Below are 24,819 nucleotides of genomic sequence, written 5' to 3' on the forward strand. Positions count from 1 at the left end.
ATATATATATATATATTCATATTTCACTTATACAGATTCATAAAATCAAATTACAGATTCATAAGATCAAAAACTAGAAATCACATTCACAAGCCATTTTCCGCAAACAATTTTAGTTAAATTAAATATCCAAAAACAAATAAATAAATAAATTATGGCCAGTAATCTGATATTTAAATTCTATGCTGTTCTACCTAGAATAATTCAGAACTATAATAGGAAGAATAATTATGCACACCAGAAATAAAATAAATTGTTTAAAATGCTACACATCAATTTAGGCATGACAAGATCATAAAGTACACTACGAAAAATGCATATTCATTTTGAGATTAGCTTGTTATTGAATTATTAGTGTTTTAAAAGTGAGTTTTTTAAAAACTTGAGTTTTATCATCTAAATGTAAAAATTGATGTAAATAAGTATGCACAATTGAATATACATTACAATTTCAATTTCACATACAAACTAACCTTTTTACATCAATTTTAAATTGAAATAAAACTCCTCAATTATATATATAATTCTTTTATTATTATATATTATATTATTATATGGTTTACATTGTTTTATACTTTAATAATAACTTTATAAATATTCTGAAAAAACTATTTTCTTTTGACATCCTCCAAAAGGCATGCAATTTCTTTCTTTGGTCTGTGGATGGGTTTATTTGTGACCAAAGGCAAGCAGACAGACAGGGCCTTTCGAGAGTCCGAAAGCTCTCCGTTGGCGCCCATTAGTGCGAGCTGGAGCAGAGCGGAGCCATTAAAGTCTACCTAAGCCCACAATCCCTACTTACAGATGGAAACAATTGTTCAGTATTTACTCTGCGAGATTTGTAAGAGGAAGGTGAGGGGAGAGGAGGGGAGGAGAGCGCAACTTGCCTAAACACTGTTTAAATAGAACACAGGGCGAGAAATCCAACTAAAACACATGTGTGAAATGAAGGAGGTCGAGGAATAAAGAGATTACTAAAGCGGAGGCTGAGCAAAGATGAGAGAGAGAGCGAGACCTTGTTTCCATAGACCGACTAAGAGGGCATCGTGGCTCTGTCTTCTGTCAGAGTGCAGTCCAAGGAAAGCTTGGCAATGCGACCGCACAAAGACCTATTAAAGCATCAGGTCACTTGACTTTACCTTCAAAAAATGGGACATAAGTGGAAAATCTTTTCTTTTAAACACAATTACAGATACAAACAAAACTTCATTTTAGAAGAAAATGTCCCTGGGATAACTCACAGTCATGATGTCCCTTCTTAGGTGTCCTTTAAGAAAACAGTAGATTTAAGTTGTAATGTCTTTAGCGCAACACTGCGGGTTGAGTTTCAGATCAGAACCAAAGCAAGAGCAATAATATTTGCTCATAAACATCACTAAAGAGCAATGAAGCAACCGGCAAATTATTCCTATAAAGGATGCTCAGTCTCAGACAGGTGAAAAGTGATGCATTAATGGATCATGCTGCTGAATCACTGTGATTCTGCTTTCTTATTAACATGTATGTAGTCTAAACAGTGCTCTCATTCACGGCATGCATATAATCGGGACTTTCCAGGTGGTTTGTGAGTCAGAAAAGAAAGAAAAGGGAGGGAGCTGACAACAAAAATTAGATACAGAATGACGTTAATCATTGCCAACTGCTTACATAAGTTGATAGAAATATTTTATCAACAATTTTATCCTAACCAGCATCAAGTCTATGGTTACGTTTACATATATGTGGTTACACAGCACAACGAAATCTCACTAGTCCAAAATCCAGCTCCACACTGTCATATAGGTGCATTCACTCCAGAATTACTTCAATTCTGAAAGAATAACTTCTAAAGAATAACTTCATCGGAATTGTACGAAACTTGGAAACGGTTTTGGCACTTGCTATGTGAACACAAAAGAATTATGGACATGATTTAGAAAGGTTAAATGGTCCTGCAAAAAAAATAAAAAAATTAAAATAGTCACACTTGTACGGTTCACAATAAAAAAAAATGACCACATTGGAAATAGTTTGAAGCAAATTTTATCTAATGGAAACATCTGGTACAGCGCCTAAACAAAATCTCATTTTTGAGATATCAACCTCAAATTTGGAACACAACTTGTTTAGATTATGGCTTTGATTTTCACAGTTTTAGAGTAAAACACTTTTTTAGAAAACACATTTCAAATAAAATTCACAAATATTTTTTTGTGCATTTTTCACAATAATAAACTTAAACTTCTACCATTTTTCTACCAAGTTTCACTTTATCTTTTTCACTTCTTTAAAAAAAAAAGACACCAAACACAAGTCTCTGCTCCAAATAATTTAAGATTAATGTCAGTTAACCGTTAACTGTTAACAAATGGATCATAACTATTCCATGAATATAATTTAGTACCATAAAAGCCCCCCCCCCAAAATGAAAATATCAAACGAAATTTAAAAAAAAAAAAAAAAAAAGTCATTTTTTAGCAGCACCAGAGGTTTAGGACATTTCCAACTTGTAAAATGCGCTCAAATCCTCATACTTGCAACTACTTACTTGCGTAAATTGTAACAATTACTTGTAAACTCTAAATTTGCTGAGAGCTCCTACTTCCTCAACGCCATGTGGAAACACTTAAAATGGCAGTGGCTTTAGCATTACAATGCAGTTAAGCAGTTATTTTGTAATATTCCTATTTAATAACTCCTATAATTGACTACTGTAAATGTCTTAATTATGCAAGAACAATTTAAAAACTAACAAAAGACATACAATGCAGTGTAATGTAGCTAGCAGCGTCAAACCTATCTAATGTCCCGCAAAAACACTATGTTTATTAACAAGGCATTTGCACAACTTCCTGTATTGTGATTTTGTCTATTGATTACTCGAATTACACCAACTCATTTGGAATTAATAGTGTTGAAATTCAAATGCATAATTCCAAGTTCTAAGAAGCGAATTGCTCAGAGAAAAGTAATTACAATCAATCAAATACGTTCTAAATGGCTGTGATTGTGTCAGGTCATGCAGAACTTTTGCTTTTTCACTTTTGTTAGGAAACTGTTAGTAATCTTCTAATCATTCAGGCTTTGTCTATATTGACCCCCCTGACCTTGATGTATGGATGATCCTTGCATGTGGTGCCCCACTGCCGGGCACAACGCTCTTCCTTGCGATGTTCGTAGAACTCTGGGTTTCGCAGTATCGCGACCCTCCGACCACAGTAGGCCAGCGCAAACGCAGTGCTGCCATCCAGGCGCTCCTTATCGGCACTTGAAACCGGGAGGACCACCGGCACCGACAGGTTAATAACCCCACCTATAAACAGAGGAAAGATGCACGGTGCATGCATATATCAACCAGACTGAGGCTTTGAAAAATCGACCGCTTTTAAAGGCCTAAAAAGAAAGAGTCCTATGACCTACGGGGTAAGATAAGAGAAAGAACTCTTGAATGTGAAAGTGGTGAGTTTTCTAAGAAAGTAAGAGGTCCAACACCTTGATTAAAGCAATATGAGCGGGAAGCTTTTAAAATCCATTTTCAGGATGAAACACACACACATAGCAGAAACAGCTGTTTTCCATAAGAAAGAGCCCTGCGAGCATCCCATTTCAGCTCATTTCAAATTAAACTAGTATCAGGCCGCAACATGCACAAATCTGTCCGCTTCATAAAGATGGCAGTCTGGTCCAACAAGAGTCCAACTGGGCATATTGTAAGGATCAAAACAATAAGACAAGGTGTGATGTACAGTAATCAAGTCTAATGACGCTGTTGATGTAATGCATGAACACCTAATGCCTTTCTTTTGCTGTATTCTGTCACAACTAAACACAAGCATCTACTAGGCTCACTTTTTTATCTTAATATGTGTGTGTGTGTGTGTGTGTTTTTGTGACATATGTTATACAAATTTGTATAATGACATGGGTATGACATAGGTATTACAAGGAGAAGGTGATTTATGAGGACATTGCCCCATGTCCCCATATTTCAAAAGGCTTATAAATCATACAGAATTAGTTTTTTTGAGAAAGTAAAAATGCACAGTTTCCTGTAAGGGGTAGGGTTAGGTGTAGGGCGATAGAAAAAACAGTTTGTACAGTATAAAAACCATTACGCCTATGGAATGTCCCCACAATTCACAAAAACAAATGTGTGTGTGTGTGTGTGTGTGTGAGAGTGAGAGTGAGAGAGTGTCAATGCATACCTTGGACGCAAATTTGAATACTAGGCAAGACAACACTCAGCAGAGCCTTATGAGGCTGTAAAACTAAATTGACACTTTTTGGAAACTCAAGCTTGATGTGGGAAATTGCTGTAATTACCCGGTTCTATAAATGCAAGGACCGCATTATGGTTTTAAAAAGCCATTCGCACATTTGTCGTTCTTGTAATCAAAAAGGTACCGACTTTTTATTTCAGATGATCGGGTTTCTGAAACTGGCTTGAGAGCATGTGATCAACATCACCCAAGCCTCCATTAAAACTATAATAGCTCTTTTATTTCTACCACTAATTAACATTTAAAATCCACTTGCTGAGCCTTCAGATTCCCTCACAGAAATGAAATGTTTTTTGCGATTGGACCCCCATTCTGAGTTGTTCTCCTGATTCTACCCTGAAGTTCTGAAATATTAGTAGATTATTAGTAGGTTCTTGGGTTTCTTCATGCTCTACCTGATGTTGGTTTCCAATCAATTTGCTTAAGTTTTCTGTTTTACATAAATGTGCAAAATATTTCTGAAAATTGTTTCTTCCCTCTGTCATCGTCAATTAAAAGAAAACGATTCAGTGAATCCAAACAAGTGGAAATGGTGATGCACTTCTGAATGTAATAGTGGCTGGCAGAAAAAGGTGCATTGCACTGTCGAACGTCGCCATCTAGTGGTGCATTCAGAAGACAGCGCATGAAAAAGAAATCAATGCCATGAGAAGACACAAGATCACATAAGGTCATCTGTTTACCGTCAAGCAGACAGTTGAAGTGCAGGCACTGTAGGTACTCTCCCTCCCTCATGAAGCCGTTCAGAGGAGTGGCCCAGCCCTCAGCGAGCACCTGAACCCACTGCATGTCCACCTAACGCACCAACACAGAACAGACATTAGCTGTAAGGATGTACATAAGTCATGCCTTAAGTCATAATGTGTTTGCAAACCATTTGCAGGAGTTTAAATCTGTATTTGAGTGGCATATGAGGAGGGAAGATACCTTAGTGATCTCCACTGCTGGAAGAGTCTCAGCATCAGCCTTTGCCAAGTCCAGCTTGTTCTCTTGCACATAGAGCTCCTAACGCACCAACACAGAACAGACATTAGCTGTAAGGATGTACGTAAGTCATGCCTTATTAAGTCATAATGTGTTTGCAAACCATTTGCAGGAGTTTAAATCTGTATTTGAGTGGCATATGAGGAGGGAAGATACCTTAGTGATCTCCACTGCTGGAAGAGTCTCAGCATCAGCCTTTGCCAAGTCCAGCTTGTTCTCTTGCACATAGAGCTCCTTGACCTCGTAGGATGCGTCCACAGGAACTATGTCCTGCAAACAGTCAAAACATTATCAAACAGAGATCATTGTCATTTATATCCAAGTATGAGACACTGCTAAGCCAACTTGCAACTTTTTCTATAAGAATCAGTGTTAAAGTACAACTGTGGCCTTGTGTTCATTAAATAAGGATGTCAGCGTACAGTGCATAGAAAAATATCCCATCGTGTAATGTGATAATGATATGTACAAGTTAACATGTACTTAAAATTCAGTTTAAGGCCATATTTAGAATATGATTAGGTTAAATGCTTGAAGGCATCAAAATAAGTCAATTTATTTAATTAATTCTATTTAAAAAATAGAATTGCTGTCTTGTCGGCAACACAGAAATGCATCCATTTAGCCATGAGTTGCCACTGCTAAATAAACTACAGTTCAAATGTTTGGAGTCAGTACGATTTTTTATTTTTTTTTGAAAGAAAGAAAGAAAGAAAGAAATACTTTTATTCAGCAAGAAAGCATTTAATTGATCAAAAACAACAGTTACATACATTTATAATGTTACAAAATATCTCTATTTAAAAAAAAATGCTATTCATCAAAGAATCCTGGAAAAATTAATCACTGTTTGTTTCTACAAAAATATTAGGCAGTACAACTGTTTTTAACATTGATAATAATATGAAACGTTTCCTGAGCACCAAATCAGCATATTAGAATGATTTCTGAAGACTGGCGTAAAAATTAATCTTTGCCTTTACAGGAATAAATTACATTTGTAAAAAAAAAAAGAAAAGTGTTATTGTTATGTTATAATTATCTCATTTCATTGGATTTTGTGAATAAGGTTTATCCCCTTAACTGTCACCTGTGGGATGCTTGGCGCTCTTTTTTTTTGTTGTCCTTTTTCTCTATCAAACATTTTAGTAATCATCATAAATTATATATAATTATATAGAAGTAATATTGACAGAGAAATATAGACATTTGTGACAGAAAAATGCATTTAAAAAATTCAATGGAGTTTGGATGGCACCCGGTGGCTGTTTGTGGTATAACGCCCTAAATAAAATCTCACAGGAACCTTTTTTTCCATATCAACTTCAAACTTGGAACATAACTTATTTAGACATAAGGCTTTAATTTTACACCAATTTTAGAGTAAAACCTGTTATGTAAAATATTTATTATGTATAAAATAAAATAAAATAAAACGAATATAGTGCATTTTATTTACAGTAAATTTAAACTTCTATAACTTTTTGATACTTTAATTTTTTGAAAAAATTCCACTTTTGCAATAATCTGCTGATTTTCTTCTTTAAACAGACCTTAGGTCTGTATTCCAAAGTGTTCATAAATTACAACAATTTAAGTTTGGATAGTGCACTTTCATGCCTATTTAAAAATGGGGGGTGACAGTTAAGGGGTTAAACATGTAACACATTGTGGCATTTACATGACTTCATACTAACTGTTCATTTGTACCATTCAGATTAGTATCAGAATATTTCTTTGCACGTAAACATACTCATTGATGTGACAAACACTTCTGTGCCAAGTGCTGTTCGACTGCCTGCAACCGGTCATTTGAAATATGCATTATTTTGTAAACATTTACATTTACATTTACATTTACACTTAGTCATTTAGCAGACGCTTTTATCCAAAGCGACTTACAAATGAGGACAATAAAAGCAGTCAAAACTAACAAAAGAGCAACAATATATAAGTGCAAATGACAAGTCTCGGTTAGCCTAACGCAGTACACGTAGAGATTAAATTTGAGCCATAAAACACAGCGTATCTACATCAAAAGAGTGAGTGAAAATAAGCATATCTGGACACATATTTTGTACAATACTGTATGTATCTCTATAAAATTGTCTTACCTCTGATTTCTCCAGCCCTAGCTCTCTTATAGAGCCCCTTCACATCTCTCTGCTCACACACATCCAGAGGAGCATCTACAAACACCTCAAAGAATGGAAGGCCAGCAGCTTCATGGATCTTCCTTGCATTCAGACGATCCTGAAGACATGCAGCAGACAAAAAAAACAAAAAAACAATTGATCAAATATTTAACCTTATAAAGCCTACTGCAACAAAGTTGATACATGCATCTCAAAGGCAAGTGCATCTCCCTTCAGGCTGTGGTACATGTGTGTTTTAGCTGTGAAATCCATAGTGATTTTTATAGATTAAATGTGAGAATAACGTGTGAGAATAAGATGAACACTTCCTGGACTGAAGTAACTGAGGTTTACTTGAATATCTTTACATGCATATTGAATATTTCAGTTTGGGCCTCAAGTACGAGCTCCATATTCTCCTATATCAGACTATATGAGCCATAAATATATGGCTCTGACTATAACTTTCTGACTATAACAGAAAATATAAAACACATTATATTTTTCTGAATATTATTTCATATGTCAGGCTTTACACGGTTAAGAAGTCTTACACAAAAAGTTCTGCATGTTTCTCACCCTGCTGTATGGGGAAATGAAGCTGGCGAAGGTGGGCAGCACACTAGGTTGTAAGACACAGGTAATATCTACGCATAAAATTATTATACCTATCTTTTTCATACAACTATCACAACTAAGGACCTCTATTACACAGGCATGATTATTCTGGACTTCGCTTATATTATCAATTAAAACGGGATAGGTCAGATTCAGCATAAGCAAAAACACCATATTCATAACACGAGGTGTGTTACTGTAACTGTACCACATTAGTAATGCAAAACATCCCTCAATATCCAGCCGCTAACAGTTACTCACCCAGCTCTCAGGCGCGTTACTCAGTTTCTGCTTCTTACTCGAGTTACCAGATGTCTCCATTCTGAGCCGCTGAATTCAAACTTGATGGATAAACAAATAGATAGTGCGATATATATTCGAAGGGGATGTTTTAATGAAGTGCCGGGTCCACTGTGTCTGTGTATTGAAGCCCAGAAAGGAAGCGTAAAGGTTTACAGCCTGCGGCACAGGAAGTGATGGAGGCCCCGGTAAGTCCCGCCTCTCACGCGTCAAGTCTCCGCCTACCAGACCATCGGATTGGTCGGAATGACATCAAAGCCGATCGTGATTGGACAATTGAGAACTCGTTCATATAGCCGTGGAAACCAAAGCAAACAAGTATCAGGTCAAGGGTGGGACTTGTCGGAATGCATGCAGGGGAAAAGAATAACGCAGCCAATCATGTTCTGTTTTATATTTTGCTTTGTATAGAAAAAGTCCCTTTAGGCTACATTATTTGTGTGGACCCCACTGACCCAATAAAAAAAATTAAAGAATTTATGTATTAGTGTATGAATATATTTTTTCTATTTTTTTTTTTATAAACAAAACAACTTTTAGGTAACCATCTCTATTACATTTTATGTGTTTACAGCCCGCGGCACAGGAAGTGATGGAGGCCCCGGTAAGTCCCGCCTCTCACGCGTCAAGTCTCCGCCTACCAGACCATCGGATTGGTCGGAATGACATCAAAGCCGATCGTGATTGGACAATTGAGAACTCGTTCATATAGCCGTGGAGACCAAAGCAAACAAGTATCAGGTCAAGGGAGGGACTTGTCGGAATGCATGCAGGGGAAAAGAATAACGCAGCCAATCATGTTCTGTTTTATATTTTGCTTTGTATAGAAAAAGTCCCTTTAGGCTACATTATTTGTGTGGACCCCACTGACCCAATAAAAAAAATTAAAGAATTTATGTATTAGTGTATGAATATATTTTTTCTATTTTTTTTTATAAACAAAACAACTTTTAGGTAACCATCTCTATTACATTTTATGTTTTTTAATATCACTGCTAGTAAATCTTGTATCCTTTATTCATTGTGTCACTGTTTAATTGTGCATTGTTATTCATTGCATATTATAAATGAAACTGTTGTGAAAGATTAAACAGTGTATATATACAAGGTATTTTTAGGTTAAAATTAGTGCTCTCAAACGATTAATTGCGATTAATCGCATCCAAAATAAAAGTTTTTGTTTACATAACATATATGAGTGTACTGTTTATATTTATTATATATATATATATATATATATATATATATATAAATACACACACGTGTAAAATGCGTGTAATGTTTGAATTAACATTACTCACATTTCAGCGCTGAAGAGACATTTTAAAACTGATCAAATCGGGTGACTGTAAAATGCTTGTATATGTTTGAATTATTCACACATTTTAGCGCTGAAGAAACGTTTTATAATTGATAAAACCTGGTGACTGTAAATGCGTGTAAATATAAGTTTGAAATATTCACATTTCAGCACTGAAGGGCCATTTTAAAACCATACACTCACTAGCTCGACAGCTTGCTGAGCACCGATTTGATAGCGTTACTTCTGGTAATACTACCTGAATAAAATACTGGTGGTGAGGAATATAAGAAAATGTTTTTACCATGTAGGTGCAGATGCAGGTCAATGCAGTTGAAGGACTTCGGATGGCAAATGGCGATGTATAGCAGATGTCCTTCGAACTTGTGTCCTCTTCGGGAAAAAAGTGCTTTTCAAATGATGTTTGTAAAAAAATTGTCATCCCAAGTACCTGACTGAAAATGATTTGGGATGCTTGAAAATTGCTAATTAACCAAACTGACAAAACAGTAACGCACTTTGACCAAACTTGTACTCGCACTTGTACACCCAATAAAAAAAAATATATATTAAAATACTGCATTGTACTGTATTTAACACAGCCCACAATGCATTGCAAACAGTAAAAAACCGTATTACTTAAATACAGTAGAGTACTGTTAAAAATTGGCTGTAAATTAACAGCAATTTCTTAAACTGCAAAATATTGCCCAGAATGCATTGTTTTCTACAGTACATTACTGTTTTAATGGAAAACAGTATGTTACTGTCAGATTTTGGCCGTTTTTTTACAGCAATTTTTTACAGTGTAGGTTTACCATAGTACACCCAGCACTGGTTTTTGGATGGTTTTTTGGGGGTTGGCACTGGCTTAACCGTGTTTGGTACTTTATGTATTGTGGTTGTTTGCGTAGCAGAAGTGGGAAAAGGACTGGTTGCCTCATATTCCACGCAGTCACCGTCTCGCTCCTCATCCATCGGTGTAACTTCATAACCTTCCAGAAGAACAACATCCTCACCTGAGCGCTTCTGGAGCTCTGATCAACAGAGGACAATTGGGACTAAAATTCAGTGGTTCTGCCATTCACAATCATAACAAACCAGTGGAAATGTATGACACGTCTACATATATTAGAATGAAAGAATTTAGTATAATATTCAGAATGGGAATGTACTTACTGCGCAGATCTTTGTGGCAAATAACATTTCTACCTGTGATATAGCACACATGAATTTTAGTTTGAAAAACCTTCAGAACTACTTCTGATTAATTCATAATTTTAGCATAGGTTTAGCTTCAAAATTAAGACTAAAGGAGGTCATTGATTCAGTTAAGCATTAAAGCATTAATGTAAACTATAGTTTTCAGAAACATACCTTCTGTATTATATGGCTGTGAGGTGAGAATAACCAGTGCAGCAAGCAGTCCAAGAGCAATGTTAACATCCATGGCTGCAAATGAAGCAAAAATCCTGTCAACGTGCCTTTTATAGGCCTATACTTTAAACCTGCCCTTGTGGAGTGCCACAAATTGTGAAATCACCTGAGGCATTGACTAAATGACTTTATTTGTTAGAAAAAAAAAACATTTTAATTATGTCTGAATATCTTTTGAGACTTCATTTGTATGTGGCTGGAGTGTTCGCTGTTCTAGCAGGTGTTGGGAGTTGATTTCACCACTGAGGAGTTAAGACAAATAAGTTGGTGACCTGGATCTGGGGAAGCAGGGGCACTTTTATGTGGAGGTTAGGTAACCATATGTTTCTACACATGCACCCAGGGTGGGCTTGAAATCAAAGAGGAACTGGCAGACAATGGAGAGACTTGGGCAAAGGTGTGACATGTGAAAATGCCAGAAACCGTTGATTCAGATGAAAAATATTTACTTCAAACCCACTCTGATCATTATTGGAGAGATGTAGACTTGTTTGAGGCTGCAAATGACTCACTGAATATCCCTTATGGCAGAATGTTGTAGACTTGCCATGGTACGCCAAATACCAGAAAAACAATCAACTTAATTGCATACTGAACAACTGAACGAGTGCAAATGGGACCAACAATTCAGTGGTTCAGACATTTACATAACACACCAATGGAGATACCTAATGCATGTATATAACTGTTTGAATTGTGTAAATATTATGCTTTATGCATGTCAAAGTCACCCAGTCAAAAGTAAAAGTTGAAGTTTTTAGGCCTGTATGTCAGATATAGAATACAACAAGCAGTAGGTCTATTTATTGACCATTTTTTACAAGCACACCACTGAAAGTAATTAACTAGAATAAAATGAATTATTTAATACTAATAATTAGGCATAATTAGTAAAGCATGACATTAATGACCAAATTTAATGAACAGATTTGTCAGTCACCCCTAGCCTGGCTACATGAATAACAGAAAATGTAATTTAGGCTATTGAAAAAAGCTTAAAACAAAGGTTCCAAAAGGGGGTTTTCACATCGGTGTCACTGAAGAGCCATTCTGAATTCCCTCAAGAACCTTACAGTGAACAGTTCTTAAAAGAACATTTTTTTCTTAGTGTAAAGAACATTTTAATAATCTAAAGAACCGTTTTCCACTATAAAGTACCCAATTGTTTAATGGAAAGGTTCGGTGGATGTTAAAGGTTCTTCAAATATATATATATTAACTAGTAAATGCTGTAAATTTGGTTATGCTAGCATGTGTGGAAATATTTAAACCACGTGTGTTACAACCCCGCGTTACTTTGTGCCCCGCGCTCCCCTACTTGGAATGCATATCTCTATATTAAAGTAAAACATAGTATTGTTTGTATATATTTATAATATTTAAAACTTATGTGGTAATTAACTGATATACAGCAAAGATAAATGGCGAAGTCCCTAGAATATAGTCCATTACTTTGTATAGCCCACTTGCATACAGTCGTAAAGTTTTTTGATTTGATCTTTTGATTGGTTCAACGAACTGTCACTCAGACTTCCGCATCCAATCCTAGAGAGGGGGCGACATCTTGTTGCCTGGCAGCAAGAGTCGCAAACAACAACGACACAGTAATGTGTGAATTCGTGTAACTTAGTTGTAAAGCAGTTACAAATGTGTACTCACTCTTTTAGACCTAATGATAGAAATGTATGGCCATTATTTTTAAACTTTTTTTAACCGATTCACAAATTAATTTAAAGATGTGTAAACCAAAATTACGTCTTTAATTTCTTATGTTTTTATTAAAAGCGCGTTTTAATGATGTTGTGAGTGTCAGTGAGAGTGTGGCGGACAGAAAGGGAGGAGCCGCACTAAATAAGGCTAATGTTGGAAGTTTCCAGAGGTTGATGTCAGTGTAACTGGATTCCTCCAGTCTGGGAACAACTGGGAACAAGATGGCTGAGGGTGGACTGGAAAACTGCTTTTCCAAACTCTCACAAAAGCTGGACTGAAGCCATCCAGAGAAAAACATGCAAGTATAAACTATTCTTATTTTTTCGAAGCGTCTCTTTTTCCAGACAAATACCTTTCTGCGGTTTTTGTTGTTGTATGAAGTTTTCACTCGGATTTTCTCGCGTATTTCTATTACATAACATCGTAAAATTGGATTTCGTGTTTTAAAAAGCTGAAACGATAGCTATTCAATAACTCTGACTTGACGGAAATCAAATTCGAGACGTTTTGAATTAACGTTAGTGTTTTGAGTTTTGGCAGCTTCCCAATAACCCAGCGTTAAAGTGCGACTAAAATGAATACGTTTGTTTATGTTAGGTTACTGTAAATGACACGATGAGCTCCAGTCGCGTCCGTCCTCAAGCACCGCAGGCCCAGGCGGCATCCGCATCCTCTCCGCCTTATGAAGGGATCGAGATGGAAAAAATGCATCATGAAGAAGTGGGCCTCGGAGTGCCCGATGAGACCCCCTCTCCACCCACCTCCAGCTCCAGACAGGCATGGAGCCGGGATAACCCAGGGTTCGAGCCGGAGGAGGGGATGATGGAAGCGGACTGGCCTCCGGCGAGCCCCGGCCGGAGGTCTGTGTCCACGGCGTCCAGCAGCAGCATCAGTGCGCGGATCAACAGAGGACTGTATCCAACTCCACCAGCACAAGAACACAGCAGCTGTGGGAAGAGGATACTGGAGAAAATGAGAGGTCAAACTGTTGCTAGGATTATTGTGGTTATGTTTCACTACACTGAAAATGTAAACACAATTATGTGACCCTGGACCACAAAACCAATCATAAGCGTCACTTTTTTGAAATTGAGTTTTATACATCATCTGAATAAATAAACGTTCCATTGATGTATGGGTTGTTATGATAGGACAATATGTGGCTGAGATACAACTATTTGAAAATCTGGAATCTGAGGGTGCAAAATGACCCATACAGTGTATTGTTGGCTATTGCTACAAATATACCCCAGCGACTTAAGACTTTTTTAAGGTTTTGTGCTCGAGGGTCACATATAGTAAAACTTGTAATAACCTTGCTAGGATGGGTTACACTTTTGATAAAGTTGCCTTTTCATAAACGGCCAAGATAACGTCTTAAGTAAAATGTAAAAGGGGTCCTATTTATAATTTACTTAACTCAAGCATCCCAAAAATATGTATCATGGTTTCCACAAAAATATTAAGCAGCACACTGTATTCAGCTGTGACAGTAAGAAGAAGTGTTTCTTGAGCAGCAAATCAGCATATTAGAATGATTACTGAAGGATCATTTGATACTGAACACTTGAGTAATGATGCTGAAAATTCAGCTTTGCATCACAGGAATAAGTCATTTATTTTAAAAAGGCAATATTTCAAAATATGACTGTTTTCCTTGTAACTTCTAAAGTACCTCACTATGAAATAAGGGTTAAAAAATTAGTTGTATTTCAGGGTTAATAGTTAGTCTGTATTAATTATGACTTAACCTTAATTTGTAAGTGAAAAGTGCCTAATTATATAGCTAGGTAAACGTGATTTTGTGAATTAATGGAAGATTTATTTCTTTATCTTTTTCAGTGCTGTGGGATACCCGTCTTTTGGGTGAGAGCAACAGTAACAGAGAGATGTACCTGAAAACTGTCCTACGAGAAATGATCACCTACATCCTCTTTCTGGTCACCCTCTGCATATGTAAGTTGAATATCGGACAGTTTCATGCTTGAATATGTTAATGCATACCATGTTACATTCTTTTACATGTCCTTTCCTTCCATGTTAGAGTAATAGGCCTTAAAAATATTCATCAGATTAAGAATCTGTTTAATTAGAGCACAAAACGTAATGATACTTAAAAAGTATAACAGTTTTTTATTTTTTATTTTAATTGCTATAGTATGAGTTGCCATTCAGCATAGAGAATCAGATGTCATAATGGAAAAAATATTGCTCAAATTGTCAGTTTCCCTGGTCTGCTCCAGCTCTTTCTTTCTGGTATAACAGGCACTTTAATCCTCGTAACAACCACAGCAACAATTTACATTTTTGAGTATTTAGAGTCTGCTCAAACGCATTTTCATTTTACATTTATGCATTTCAGACTTTTCAGATTTTTAAACAACTTACATTGCATATACAGTATACAGTACATTTGATCAGTTAATGCATCCTTTGGGAATTGAACCCATGACATTGGCTTGTACCATGCTTTACAGCTTGAGCTACAGGAACACAAATAAATGAATCCATATTAAAAGTGCACAACATTTTATATAGTGAACATTTTAGGAGCATCTAACTGCTCTCCAATATGCTCTACCATCTACAGAAACACAACATGTTATTCTGTTTAAGACACATTATTGATATTTGTTTTAGTAACCTACGGAATGGTGAGCACCAACATGTACTACTACACCAAAGTCATGTCCCAACTATTCTTGGATACACCGTTGACAAGCGGAGAACCGACGACCTTCAAGACTCTTTCAACCATGGAGGACTTCTGGAAAGTAATTATTCCACTGACTTGAATGCTCTTTTACAGTATGAAAATGCACATTAGTTCCAATTGCATCACAGATGTTAATGAAAACATTATCTGTGTAGTTCACAGAAGGCCCTTTTCTTAATGGCATGTACTGGGAGTTCTGGTACAACAACAAGAGCCTCCCAGAAAACCAGAGTCTGATCTACTACGAGAACCTCCTGTTGGGCGTCCCACGTCTCCGGCAACTCAAAGTACGCAATGAGTCCTGTTCTGTCCATGAGGACCTGCGGGATGAGGTTTACGACTGCTACAGTGTCTATTCTCCCGCCACTGAGGACAAGTCAGCATTCGGACCGAAGAATGGGACAGCGTATGTAAAAATACACGTATATTTTGAATGATAAAATATTGGCTGATCTTTGGTCTTAAACAGGTTTGTCATTCCATTTATTTGTCAGGTGGAGGTACTCCGAGGAGAGCAGGCTGGGTGAGAGCAGCTACTGGGGTCAGGTGTCGACCTATGGCGGTGGAGGATACTACCAGGACCTGTCACGCACTCGAGAGAAGTCAGCCAATCAGCTGCAGGAGTTAAAAAACAACCTCTGGTTGGACCGTGGCACTAGAGCAGTGTTCCTGGACTTCTCCGTCTACAATGGCAACGTTAACCTGTTTTGTATTGTCAGGTAATGAACTGAAGCTGTGTTACAACAAGTGCATTAGAGTTAATACATTTTTGCAATTAATTCTGCCCAAACCTTTAACATACAGACTCCATTTAAACTATCAAGCTTTTTTGTAAACTTTTTGTACTTGTACTTAAAAAAAAGAAAAGAAAATTACAATTAAAGTTATTCATTAATAGTCAAAGTTTTATGATGGATTACATACAGAATTGTGATTGTTTTCTTGCTTGCATTTATTTAATGTTAATATATACCGGTATATATCATTTAAATAACTATTTAAATGAAAATGAACGTAAATAACTACATTTAAATAGGTATTATATATAATAAAATATAGCGTAGGTTTAACATTCTTCTACTTTTAACATACAGACTCCATTCAAAATATCAAGCTTTTCTCTATTTTTACTTATAAAGTATAACTTTTTATATATTTTTTTAAAGAAATTTAAGTTTAAGAACCTTTTTTAGGATTAAAGTTTAGCATTTGTGATGATAATTTGTATCATCCATTTGAACACTCTTTCTTGCATTTATTTAATTGAAATATATTAAATAATTTAAACGACTATTTAAGTGTAAAACATTAAAACTAAAGATTCACAAACTCTTAAATAGGTATTATATATAATAACATATAGCGTAGGTTTAACATTCTTCTACTTTTAACATACAGACTCCATTCAAAATATCAAGCTTTTCTCTACTTTTTACTTATAAAGTATAACTTTTTATATTTTTTTAAAGAAATTTAAGTTTAAGAACCTTTTTTAGGATTAAAGTTTAGCATTTGTGATGATAATTTGTATCATCCATTTGAACACTCTTTCTTGCATTTATTTAATTGAAATATATTAAATAATTTAAACGACTATTTAAGTGTAAAACATTAAAACTAAAGATTCACAAACTCACAAGATTTTTAAAACAAAAGATTTTGGTGCCACGAATTAAGAATTTGTTCCCACAACTTATTAATTTGTTAAATCCAGGCCACAATTTAACTGAAAAGAGGGAACAAATTAGCAAATTATGAGAACGAATTAGTACATGACTATGCATTTTACTTAAAACAAAAGAGCTAATTATTAAATTGTGGGAACAAATTCTTCATTTGTGGCCATGATTTTTACGCATGTCATGTGTTATTTTATGTAATAAAATATAGCATAGCTTTTGCATCCATGCTGACTTAATATACAATGTTTCCTCAAAGATCTGTCTCTGACTGCTTTGCTGTAGGTTACTGGTAGAGTTTCCAGCCACAGGTGGCGCTGTGACCTCCTGGCAGTTCCAGACGGTGCGTCTTATCCGGTACGTGTCCAGCTGGGACTACTTTGTGGGGATATGTGAAGTGGCCTTCTGCCTCTTTGTGCTGTATTACCTGGTGGAAGAAGTTCTAGAGATCCGCCTGCATCGTTTGCGTTACTTCAAGAGCCCGTGGAACTGCTTGGATGTTCTCATTGTCGCAGTAGGTCAAAGGGCATAATGATAGATTTTAAGACACTGCATATGTATGGTTTACTCCAGCCAATGTCATTTGTGCTACTGACGATGACACCTTGGTTTTTGTTCATCATCGTCACAGCTCAGCGTTCCAGCCATCATTATGAACATATGCAGAACGTCAGCGGTCAGTCACAGACTTCACTTCCTGCTGGAGAACCACAGCACATACCCCAACTTTGAACCGCTTGCTCGCCTTCAGGTTCACTTCAACAACCTGGCTGCCATCATTGTCTTCCTCTCATGGGTGAAGGTGAGGTCTCGTCTCAATATCTTGACATGTAAAAAACAATTTTTTGTTGTCGTCTCATCAAAATACAGCCATCTTGCTTTTCCCACAGCTTTTTAAGTTTATTAATTTCAACAAGACCATGAATCAGCTGTCCACCACCATGTCACGCTGTGCCAAGGACCTGATGGGCTTCGCTCTCATGTTTTTCATCGTGTTCCTGGCCTACGCTCAGCTGGCGTATTTAGTGTTTGGAACTCAAGTCAATGACTTCAGCACCTTCCAGGCCTGCATGTGAGTTTTGGAGGCATCTAAATAACCAAAAATATACTTAGAATATAGTATTATATAAATAATAATACACAAAAACATGACAATAATTAGCTGTTAGCTATTTTGAAAAATTTAATACGAGATTGAAGTCATCATGCATACATTCTAAATGCATGCTATAGATCTTATTGTGTATGATTCATCCTTGTATGTTTAATTTTTTTATTTTCTTTTAGTTTTTTACTTTTACATTTTCTATTTTTTTTTTTTAGTTTAAATAAAATCCACCCAAGTCCACCCAAAATGAAAATTCTGTCATCATTTACTCACCATCAAGCTTTTAATATGGAAAAAAATACTATGGAAGTCAATGGGGAACAGCAGCTGTTTGATTATCTACATTCTTCAAAATATCTCTAATGTTGGTGGTTTCTGTTGCTCACAGTTTCACACAGTTCCGGATCATTCTGGGAGATTTTGACTTCTCAGAAATCGAGGAAGCTGACAGCGTGTTGGGGCCGATTTACTTCACCACCTTTGTGTTCTTCATCTTCATGATTCTACTGGTAAACACAACAAGAGGAACACAACATAAATCACATGAAATCAATCCTAAATTTAAAAATGTTTTACTGGGCCTTTTGTTCTGTTCAGAATATGTTCTTGGCCATCATTAATGACACTTACTCTGAAGTGAAAGCTGACATGGCCCAGCAGAGGTCAGAGATGGAGATCACAGACCTCCTCAAGAAGGGCTACAATAGGGCGATGGTCAAACTCAAGCTGAAGAAGACCTCCATCAGTGACATCCCAGACAGTTTACATCAGGCTGCGGGCAAACTCAGCTTTGATGAGCTCCGGCAGGACCTCAGAGGGTGAGAAACATTTACCTCTACTGTATGATACAAATTAAACCCCTCGCAAGATGGACATAACCGTCAGTGTGAACTGTTTTATATGCATTTGTGCACAGAAAGGGCCATTCGGATGCTGAAATTGAAGCCATTTTTGCCAAGTATGACCTTGACGGAGATCAGGAACTGACCGAACACGAGCACCAGCAAATGAGAGATGACTTGGAGAAAGAGAGAGTGAGTGAAAAACTAATGCTACAGGATGTTGTATTAACGGTTTTGTTTTTGCATGTGGCAAACACTTTTATCCAAAGCAATTAACATTGCATTCAAGGAACACATATGATCAGTTCTTGTTTTCCTTGGGAATTGAACCCATGACCTTCTGAGCATAGTTAAAACATGTAAAATAAAGAAGCAAACTGCTAAATTACACTGGAACGGATGCTTAGTATCTCTTGAACACTCGCCAGGAGGACTTGGATCACAGTTCGCTGCCCAGGCCAGGGAGTGGGCGGAGCTTCTCGCGCAGCCAGGACGACTCCGAGGAGGACGATGATGAGGACAGTGGACACAGCTCTCGTCGCCGTGGCAGCAGCTCAGGGGGCGTGTCATACGAGGAGTTCCAAGTGTAAACATCGCCGGTCACTCAATATCTTTTAGCTAGGATTACATTTTCACAATATATTGAATGTTTTGAGCTCTAAATAAAACGTTTTTTGTATTTGTTGTGGCCCATCAGGCTTGTGCGTCGAGTGGACCGCATGGAGCACTCCATCGGCAGCATCGTGTCAAAGATTGACGCCGTTATCGTGAAGTTAGAGGCCATGGAGAGAGCCAAGATGAAGAGGAGAGATGTGCTTGGACGGATCCTGGATGGAGTCATGGAGGTGATGAAAAAAAAAGTTTGCATTATGTATTTTTTTTATATATTATACACACTTGTCAAAGTCTTGAATAATTACAATTATTCAATGTTTTTGAAAGAAGTCACTTATGCTCACCAAGGCTGCATTTATTTGATTAGCAATACGGTAAAAAAAAAAGTAGTATTGTGAAATTATTACAATTTAAAATAACTTTTCTATTTGAATATATTTAAAATGTAGTTTATTCCCAAGATTTTAGAGCATCATTACGCCAGTGTCACATGATCCTTCAGAAATCATTCCAATATTCTGATTTGGTGCTCAATTATTAATCAAGATGCTTATTATTATCAGTGTTTTGCTGTTTAATATTTTTTTGGTAAATTAGATTTTTTAGCAAATTAGATTTTTTAGCATTCTTTGATGAATAGAATGTTTAAAGAACAGCATTAAACATCATTGAAATAGAAATCTTTTGTAACATTATAAATGTATTTACTGTCACTTTTGATTAATTTCAATCATTAGTGTTGAATAAGTGTTAAAAAATTAAAAATAGAAATGTAAAAAATCGTAATTTTTCCAACCCTTTGCTTTTTAGTGTACATTTTATTGTTTAATATTTTATATATTTTTAAATATATTTCACTTTATTAGTTTAATTACTATTTACTTTTAAAAAGTAATTGATGAAAAAAATATTTAGAACTTTCCAACATCATTTACTACTAAATAGAATTGTAATCATATATATAACATATTACTGTCGAGTTGCATTTTTGCTTTTAGACAAATTATTTGTCAGGACATGGAGATAACTTGTGTTGGGACTGTGCTTTATGATTCTCAAAAAATGCTTTCAAGACAGTATGTTTTGAGACACAGCATTAGTCATTTTTATGTTTAATTGTGGATTAGACAAAAATATTGTAGCGTACATTAAGAAGTATAATTTGATTCTCTCAGGACGAGAGGATGGGCCGAGATCCAGAGCTGCACCGAGAGCAAATGGACGGACTGGTGAGAGAAGAACTGGAGCGCTGGGAGTCTGATGACACCATGTCACAGGTGAGCCACCATCAGACCACTCCCATCATCCCATCTGCTCAGCTCCGCCCACGCAGTTCCCGCTCACCATCCTCACTGTCCAACGAGGGCCCAGATGGTGCGGCCAGTGGGGCCGCCCACATGTGAAGGGTTTTGATTGTAAAAACATTCCTACAGATCATGAAGTCCACAATTTATTTGGTGCAGTGCACTGGGCAAAATTTACTTAAACAATGTTAAAGGTCCGCCCCAAAGCCACTGCAGTAGAGTTAAATAGTCCTGCAAAAAGCTATTTATTTGGGTTTCTTTATATTAAAGTTAAATGGGGCTTTATAATGCAAAAATTAAGATAAATGGTTTTTTATGAGACAAGGAAGTTCTAAAACACAGTTTCATTAATACTTAATAAAAACACATTTTTGTGGATATGCTAATGAAACAAATTAGATTTTAAGGTCAGTCAGTGGCAGCTTAGCTTTGCTTTGCCTGTATTAACCAGGTACATTTAAATGCATTTTAAAATTGAGGTACATTTAGCTTTTTCCAGCAATCTTAGCTATGATTACTTCTATTCAGTATATTATTTTCCCATTAAGCTATAACTAATTTACTGTATGCATTGATCCCAAAATTTCTCTTAAACCATTTTTATTACATTAGTAACGGCATATAAGCAAAAAAAATCAATAAAATTAATACATCTATGTGAAACGAATAGTCACTAAAAATTACCTTGTCACCATTTGGTTAGAAGTCATTGTAAAAATGGCTTGGGAAAGTATATTATAAGTTTATTTTATATGACATTTTTTGTAATGTATCCCACTATGGTTGAATGCACTGCGTACAGTGTGGATGAAACGCAGTATAGATATGCATTATGCTTTCACTAACCTACAGTATTAAAGTCCATTTTCATCCGTAATGAAGAAACCAGATGGAAAGCTTACAGTAATGAATGTAATGAAGGAAATAATGTTCAACAAGGATCAGTATCTATATATATGATGGAACGGAAGAAATGTATGAAAATATCTATTCTTAAACAAAATTATACCTTACAATGCATCTCTCACATGAAAAGTAAACATTCATAATTTTCAAACAATGAAGGTGGTCACACAATGCTTTATATATAAACTATGCATTTGGTAATGAGCTTTGGTGCAATTTTCCTGCAATATTTTGCAGTTCACATCTCGTTTTAGTACAAGTGTGGCATGTTTTGTTAAACATGTATACTTAAATTTAAATTTAATTTTAATAACTATGATTCTTAAATCATTTTGATACTTTTTGCATTTTTAAACAAACTTCGATTTGGAGTGCATCTGATTTCATGGGAAACCCATGTAGTATTTGTCTTAAGGTAGGATTTACAGAGCTTTTCATGATTCCCTAAATTTAAAGTGTATAGTTTCTGCACAACTAGCATCAACAAACTGCTCAAATAATTGTTTTCAGAGGTTGTATAAATATACGGTCAAACAGGTAGTCGCTTGTGCCAAATGTGGCAGATGTGTTATGTTGGGTCGCTTAAACAAATCAGTGTCTGGTGCTGCTAGAGAAGCAGAAATTACACACTTCTTAAAGCTTAATAAAAACGTCAAAAAAAAAATTTTTTTTTTTTGTGCAATTTCCTTTGTAACTCTTTATGGTACTCTGTAGTTGGCAGATTCTATTACAGTTTAATATGACAGTCATTCAAAATAAAATCCATTCAGACTCATCATGTGCTCATTATTTGGCTTGATCCCAGTCATAATGCCCTCTAACAAAGCGACTGTAAGATCTGCACAGTAAGGATATTGTTTAGTTATCAGCAGAGTCACAAAGTTTACTAGCTTTTATCCATGGTTTTAGCACAGCAAACAGTGTTCTTCAGTTCTCTCATTGATGTTTGCTGGCTGTGGATTAGGCCACATTAAGACCAGTTACACAGATTATGAAGGAGCGAGCCGTACCAGGAACAATGAAAGAGAGATGACAAAATATTTACATTTAACTTGATTAATAAATCATTTCAGTAAAGGTAACATAATATAACCTTATGAAATACTCTCATTTAGGATTTCTTATTTATCTCTTATAATATTCGAATAATGTTACGATGTATTAGTACACTAACAAGTCAACATGAAACATTCACAGCCCATTTTATTCCTCTAATGCGATACGTTTGAACAGAATAAGAAAGAATGTAAATGTAGGGACACATTGATTACCAGAAAAATAATGTGAACTGATTAACTCTTCACAGTAAGACCAGTAATGTGTATTTGTAAAGTAAATAGCGCCAATTTTAATATAATAAGACATTTACAGTCTTGAATTTGGGATGAAATCAGTATTGTAAGAAAGCACAACTATCCCATCTACATTCATCCTTACTGTAAAGGACAGAATGATATTGTAAGACAGCAGAATCGAGTGTGGTAATGTGTGATGATTCATAAAGCTAACAATAATCAGAACATTTACGAGAACTTGGGAATGAATCTGAGCTTGATGTAAGCGATGATGAGAAAAATCAAAGTCATGACCGTAAGTGCTACGTGGTTGTGCCAGAAACCCCAGGACGAGTAATCGATTCCTTGGAACGTCAGATGCTGTTCTCCTGTACACCTGTAAAATATAATGTAGTAGAAGATTACGCTAAAAGATCTATTGTATACATACACTACCATCATACTGACACCAAAACATTTGAATGAAATTTTGGAGATTTAACTAATTATGTTGTTAAACTAATTAGTATGATAAAGTGGAACACTACACAATATATACAATTATAAATATTTCTAAGTGCAAAACCAAACTTATTAGAAGACTAGGAGTTCATATGCCATCTATATCTTAATATATACATATATTTTTACATACATGAGGATGTCAGCAGCAGGGCTGCTCATCACGGCAGAGACATTCCCACAAAACTTCAGCCCCACAAACTCATTTATCTCCAATGCCTGTTGGAAGGATTAGACATTCCTCAACCATCATTAAAATATTATCTCAACAGAAAGTCTTTTAGTCACTCAGATGTAGGGACAGAAGCGGAAGTTCATACCTCGAGTCCATAGCGAGGGATGCTGAGATACTTCAGCCAGGACAGCCAGTCCATGATGCTCTTCAGGTTAACCAGCAGACCAGAGAAGATCTGGACACACATGCGATTCAAGTTAGAAGAACAGGCCTTCTCTGCAGTAAAAAGACTTGTGATTGTGTGAACTTGCCATCATGAAGATGAAGCTGATGGTCATGAAGATGTTGGCCACGGCCACCACTGATTGGTCAGCTGAGATGGCCATGGTCATGGACACAGCCGCACAAGAAACCAGAATCACTGTCAACATGAAGATAAAGAATGCTGCCACTGTGGGTTTTAACCCTGCAAAACAAAGATTTCAACATCTTGGAACACTGCAAACATGCATGCAAAGATATATTCCATTAAAACTGTAAATTAATGTTTACGGAAAACTGGTGGATCTTGCAATTCAAGTAAGCAATTAAGAAATTATGCACCGTTTCTTTAAAGGGGCCCTATTACGCTTTTTCACTTTTTCAGCTTTAGTTAGTCTGTAATGTTGCTGTTTGAGCATAAAAAAGATCTGCAAAGTTACAAAGCTCAAAGTCCACTTCAAAAGGAGATATTTTATTTAACAGAAATCACTTTTCAAAAACTACAACGAACGACTCGTTTGGACTACAACGCATCTTTTCCGGGATTTGTGATATCACAAATACCGACGAACAGGACGAATCCTGATTGAGCTGCACTAGAGAAGGCAACGAGTGTTATCACTAGGGCTGTGCGATTAATCGAAATCGAATCGAAATCGCGATTTGAGACGTTG

The 24,819-nt window shown here is 36.1% G+C and overlaps 3 protein-coding genes across 7 annotated transcripts in view; 1 reads left to right on the forward strand and 2 right to left on the reverse strand.

Annotated features, from left to right (window-relative positions):
• Window positions 1-6,561, reverse strand: part of LOC107729340 (bifunctional 3'-phosphoadenosine 5'-phosphosulfate synthase 1-like) — a 16,432-nt gene extending 9,871 nt beyond the window's left edge. The window contains exons 1-4 of the mRNA XM_016539809.1: window positions 6,544-6,561; window positions 5,400-5,513; window positions 4,943-5,054; window positions 3,087-3,292 (exon numbers count right to left, since the gene is read on the reverse strand). Coding sequence (XP_016395295.1) covers window positions 3,087-3,292; window positions 4,943-5,054; window positions 5,400-5,513; window positions 6,544-6,561 — 450 coding nt within the window. The remainder of the gene's footprint in view (window positions 1-3,086; window positions 3,293-4,942; window positions 5,055-5,399; window positions 5,514-6,543) is intronic.
• Window positions 6,562-12,808: 6,247 nt separating this feature from the next.
• LOC107729350 (polycystin-2-like) overlaps window positions 12,809-24,819 on the forward strand; it is a 25,422-nt gene continuing 13,411 nt past the window's right edge. The window contains exons 1-15 of one of the 5 annotated variants that reach the window (XM_016539823.1): window positions 12,809-13,045; window positions 13,341-13,722; window positions 14,586-14,699; window positions 15,384-15,517; window positions 15,615-15,865; window positions 15,954-16,178; window positions 17,424-17,652; window positions 17,770-17,940; window positions 18,029-18,210; window positions 18,635-18,755; window positions 18,844-19,064; window positions 19,163-19,280; window positions 19,517-19,674; window positions 19,786-19,933; window positions 20,879-20,980. In XM_016539823.1, the coding sequence (XP_016395309.1) occupies window positions 13,040-13,045; window positions 13,341-13,722; window positions 14,586-14,699; window positions 15,384-15,517; window positions 15,615-15,865; window positions 15,954-16,178; window positions 17,424-17,652; window positions 17,770-17,940; window positions 18,029-18,210; window positions 18,635-18,755; window positions 18,844-19,064; window positions 19,163-19,280; window positions 19,517-19,674; window positions 19,786-19,933; window positions 20,879-20,980 (2,562 nt within the window). In that variant the 5' untranslated portion in view covers window positions 12,809-13,039. Of the gene's footprint in view, window positions 13,046-13,340; window positions 13,723-14,585; window positions 14,700-15,383; window positions 15,518-15,614; window positions 15,866-15,953; window positions 16,179-17,423; window positions 17,653-17,769; window positions 17,941-18,028; window positions 18,211-18,634; window positions 18,756-18,843; window positions 19,065-19,162; window positions 19,281-19,516; window positions 19,675-19,785; window positions 19,934-20,878; window positions 22,529-24,819 lie in introns of those variants that run through there. The other 4 variants (XM_016539820.1, XM_016539821.1, XM_016539822.1 and 1 more) reach the window with 4 other exon arrangements.
• LOC107729352 (ATP-binding cassette sub-family G member 2-like) overlaps window positions 22,583-24,819 on the reverse strand; it is a 10,894-nt gene continuing 8,657 nt past the window's right edge. Inside the window, exons 13-16 of the mRNA XM_016539828.1 lie at window positions 24,196-24,350; window positions 24,030-24,119; window positions 23,843-23,928; window positions 22,583-23,584 (exon numbers count right to left, since the gene is read on the reverse strand). Of these exons, the coding sequence (XP_016395314.1) occupies window positions 23,437-23,584; window positions 23,843-23,928; window positions 24,030-24,119; window positions 24,196-24,350 (479 nt within the window). The 3' untranslated portion in view covers window positions 22,583-23,436. The remainder of the gene's footprint in view (window positions 23,585-23,842; window positions 23,929-24,029; window positions 24,120-24,195; window positions 24,351-24,819) is intronic.

Source organism: Sinocyclocheilus rhinocerous, unplaced genomic scaffold (genome assembly GCF_001515625.1).
Source record: "Sinocyclocheilus rhinocerous isolate Xijiao unplaced genomic scaffold, SAMN03320098_v1.1 scaffold1148, whole genome shotgun sequence".
Lineage (NCBI taxonomy): Eukaryota > Metazoa > Chordata > Actinopteri > Cypriniformes > Cyprinidae > Sinocyclocheilus > Sinocyclocheilus rhinocerous.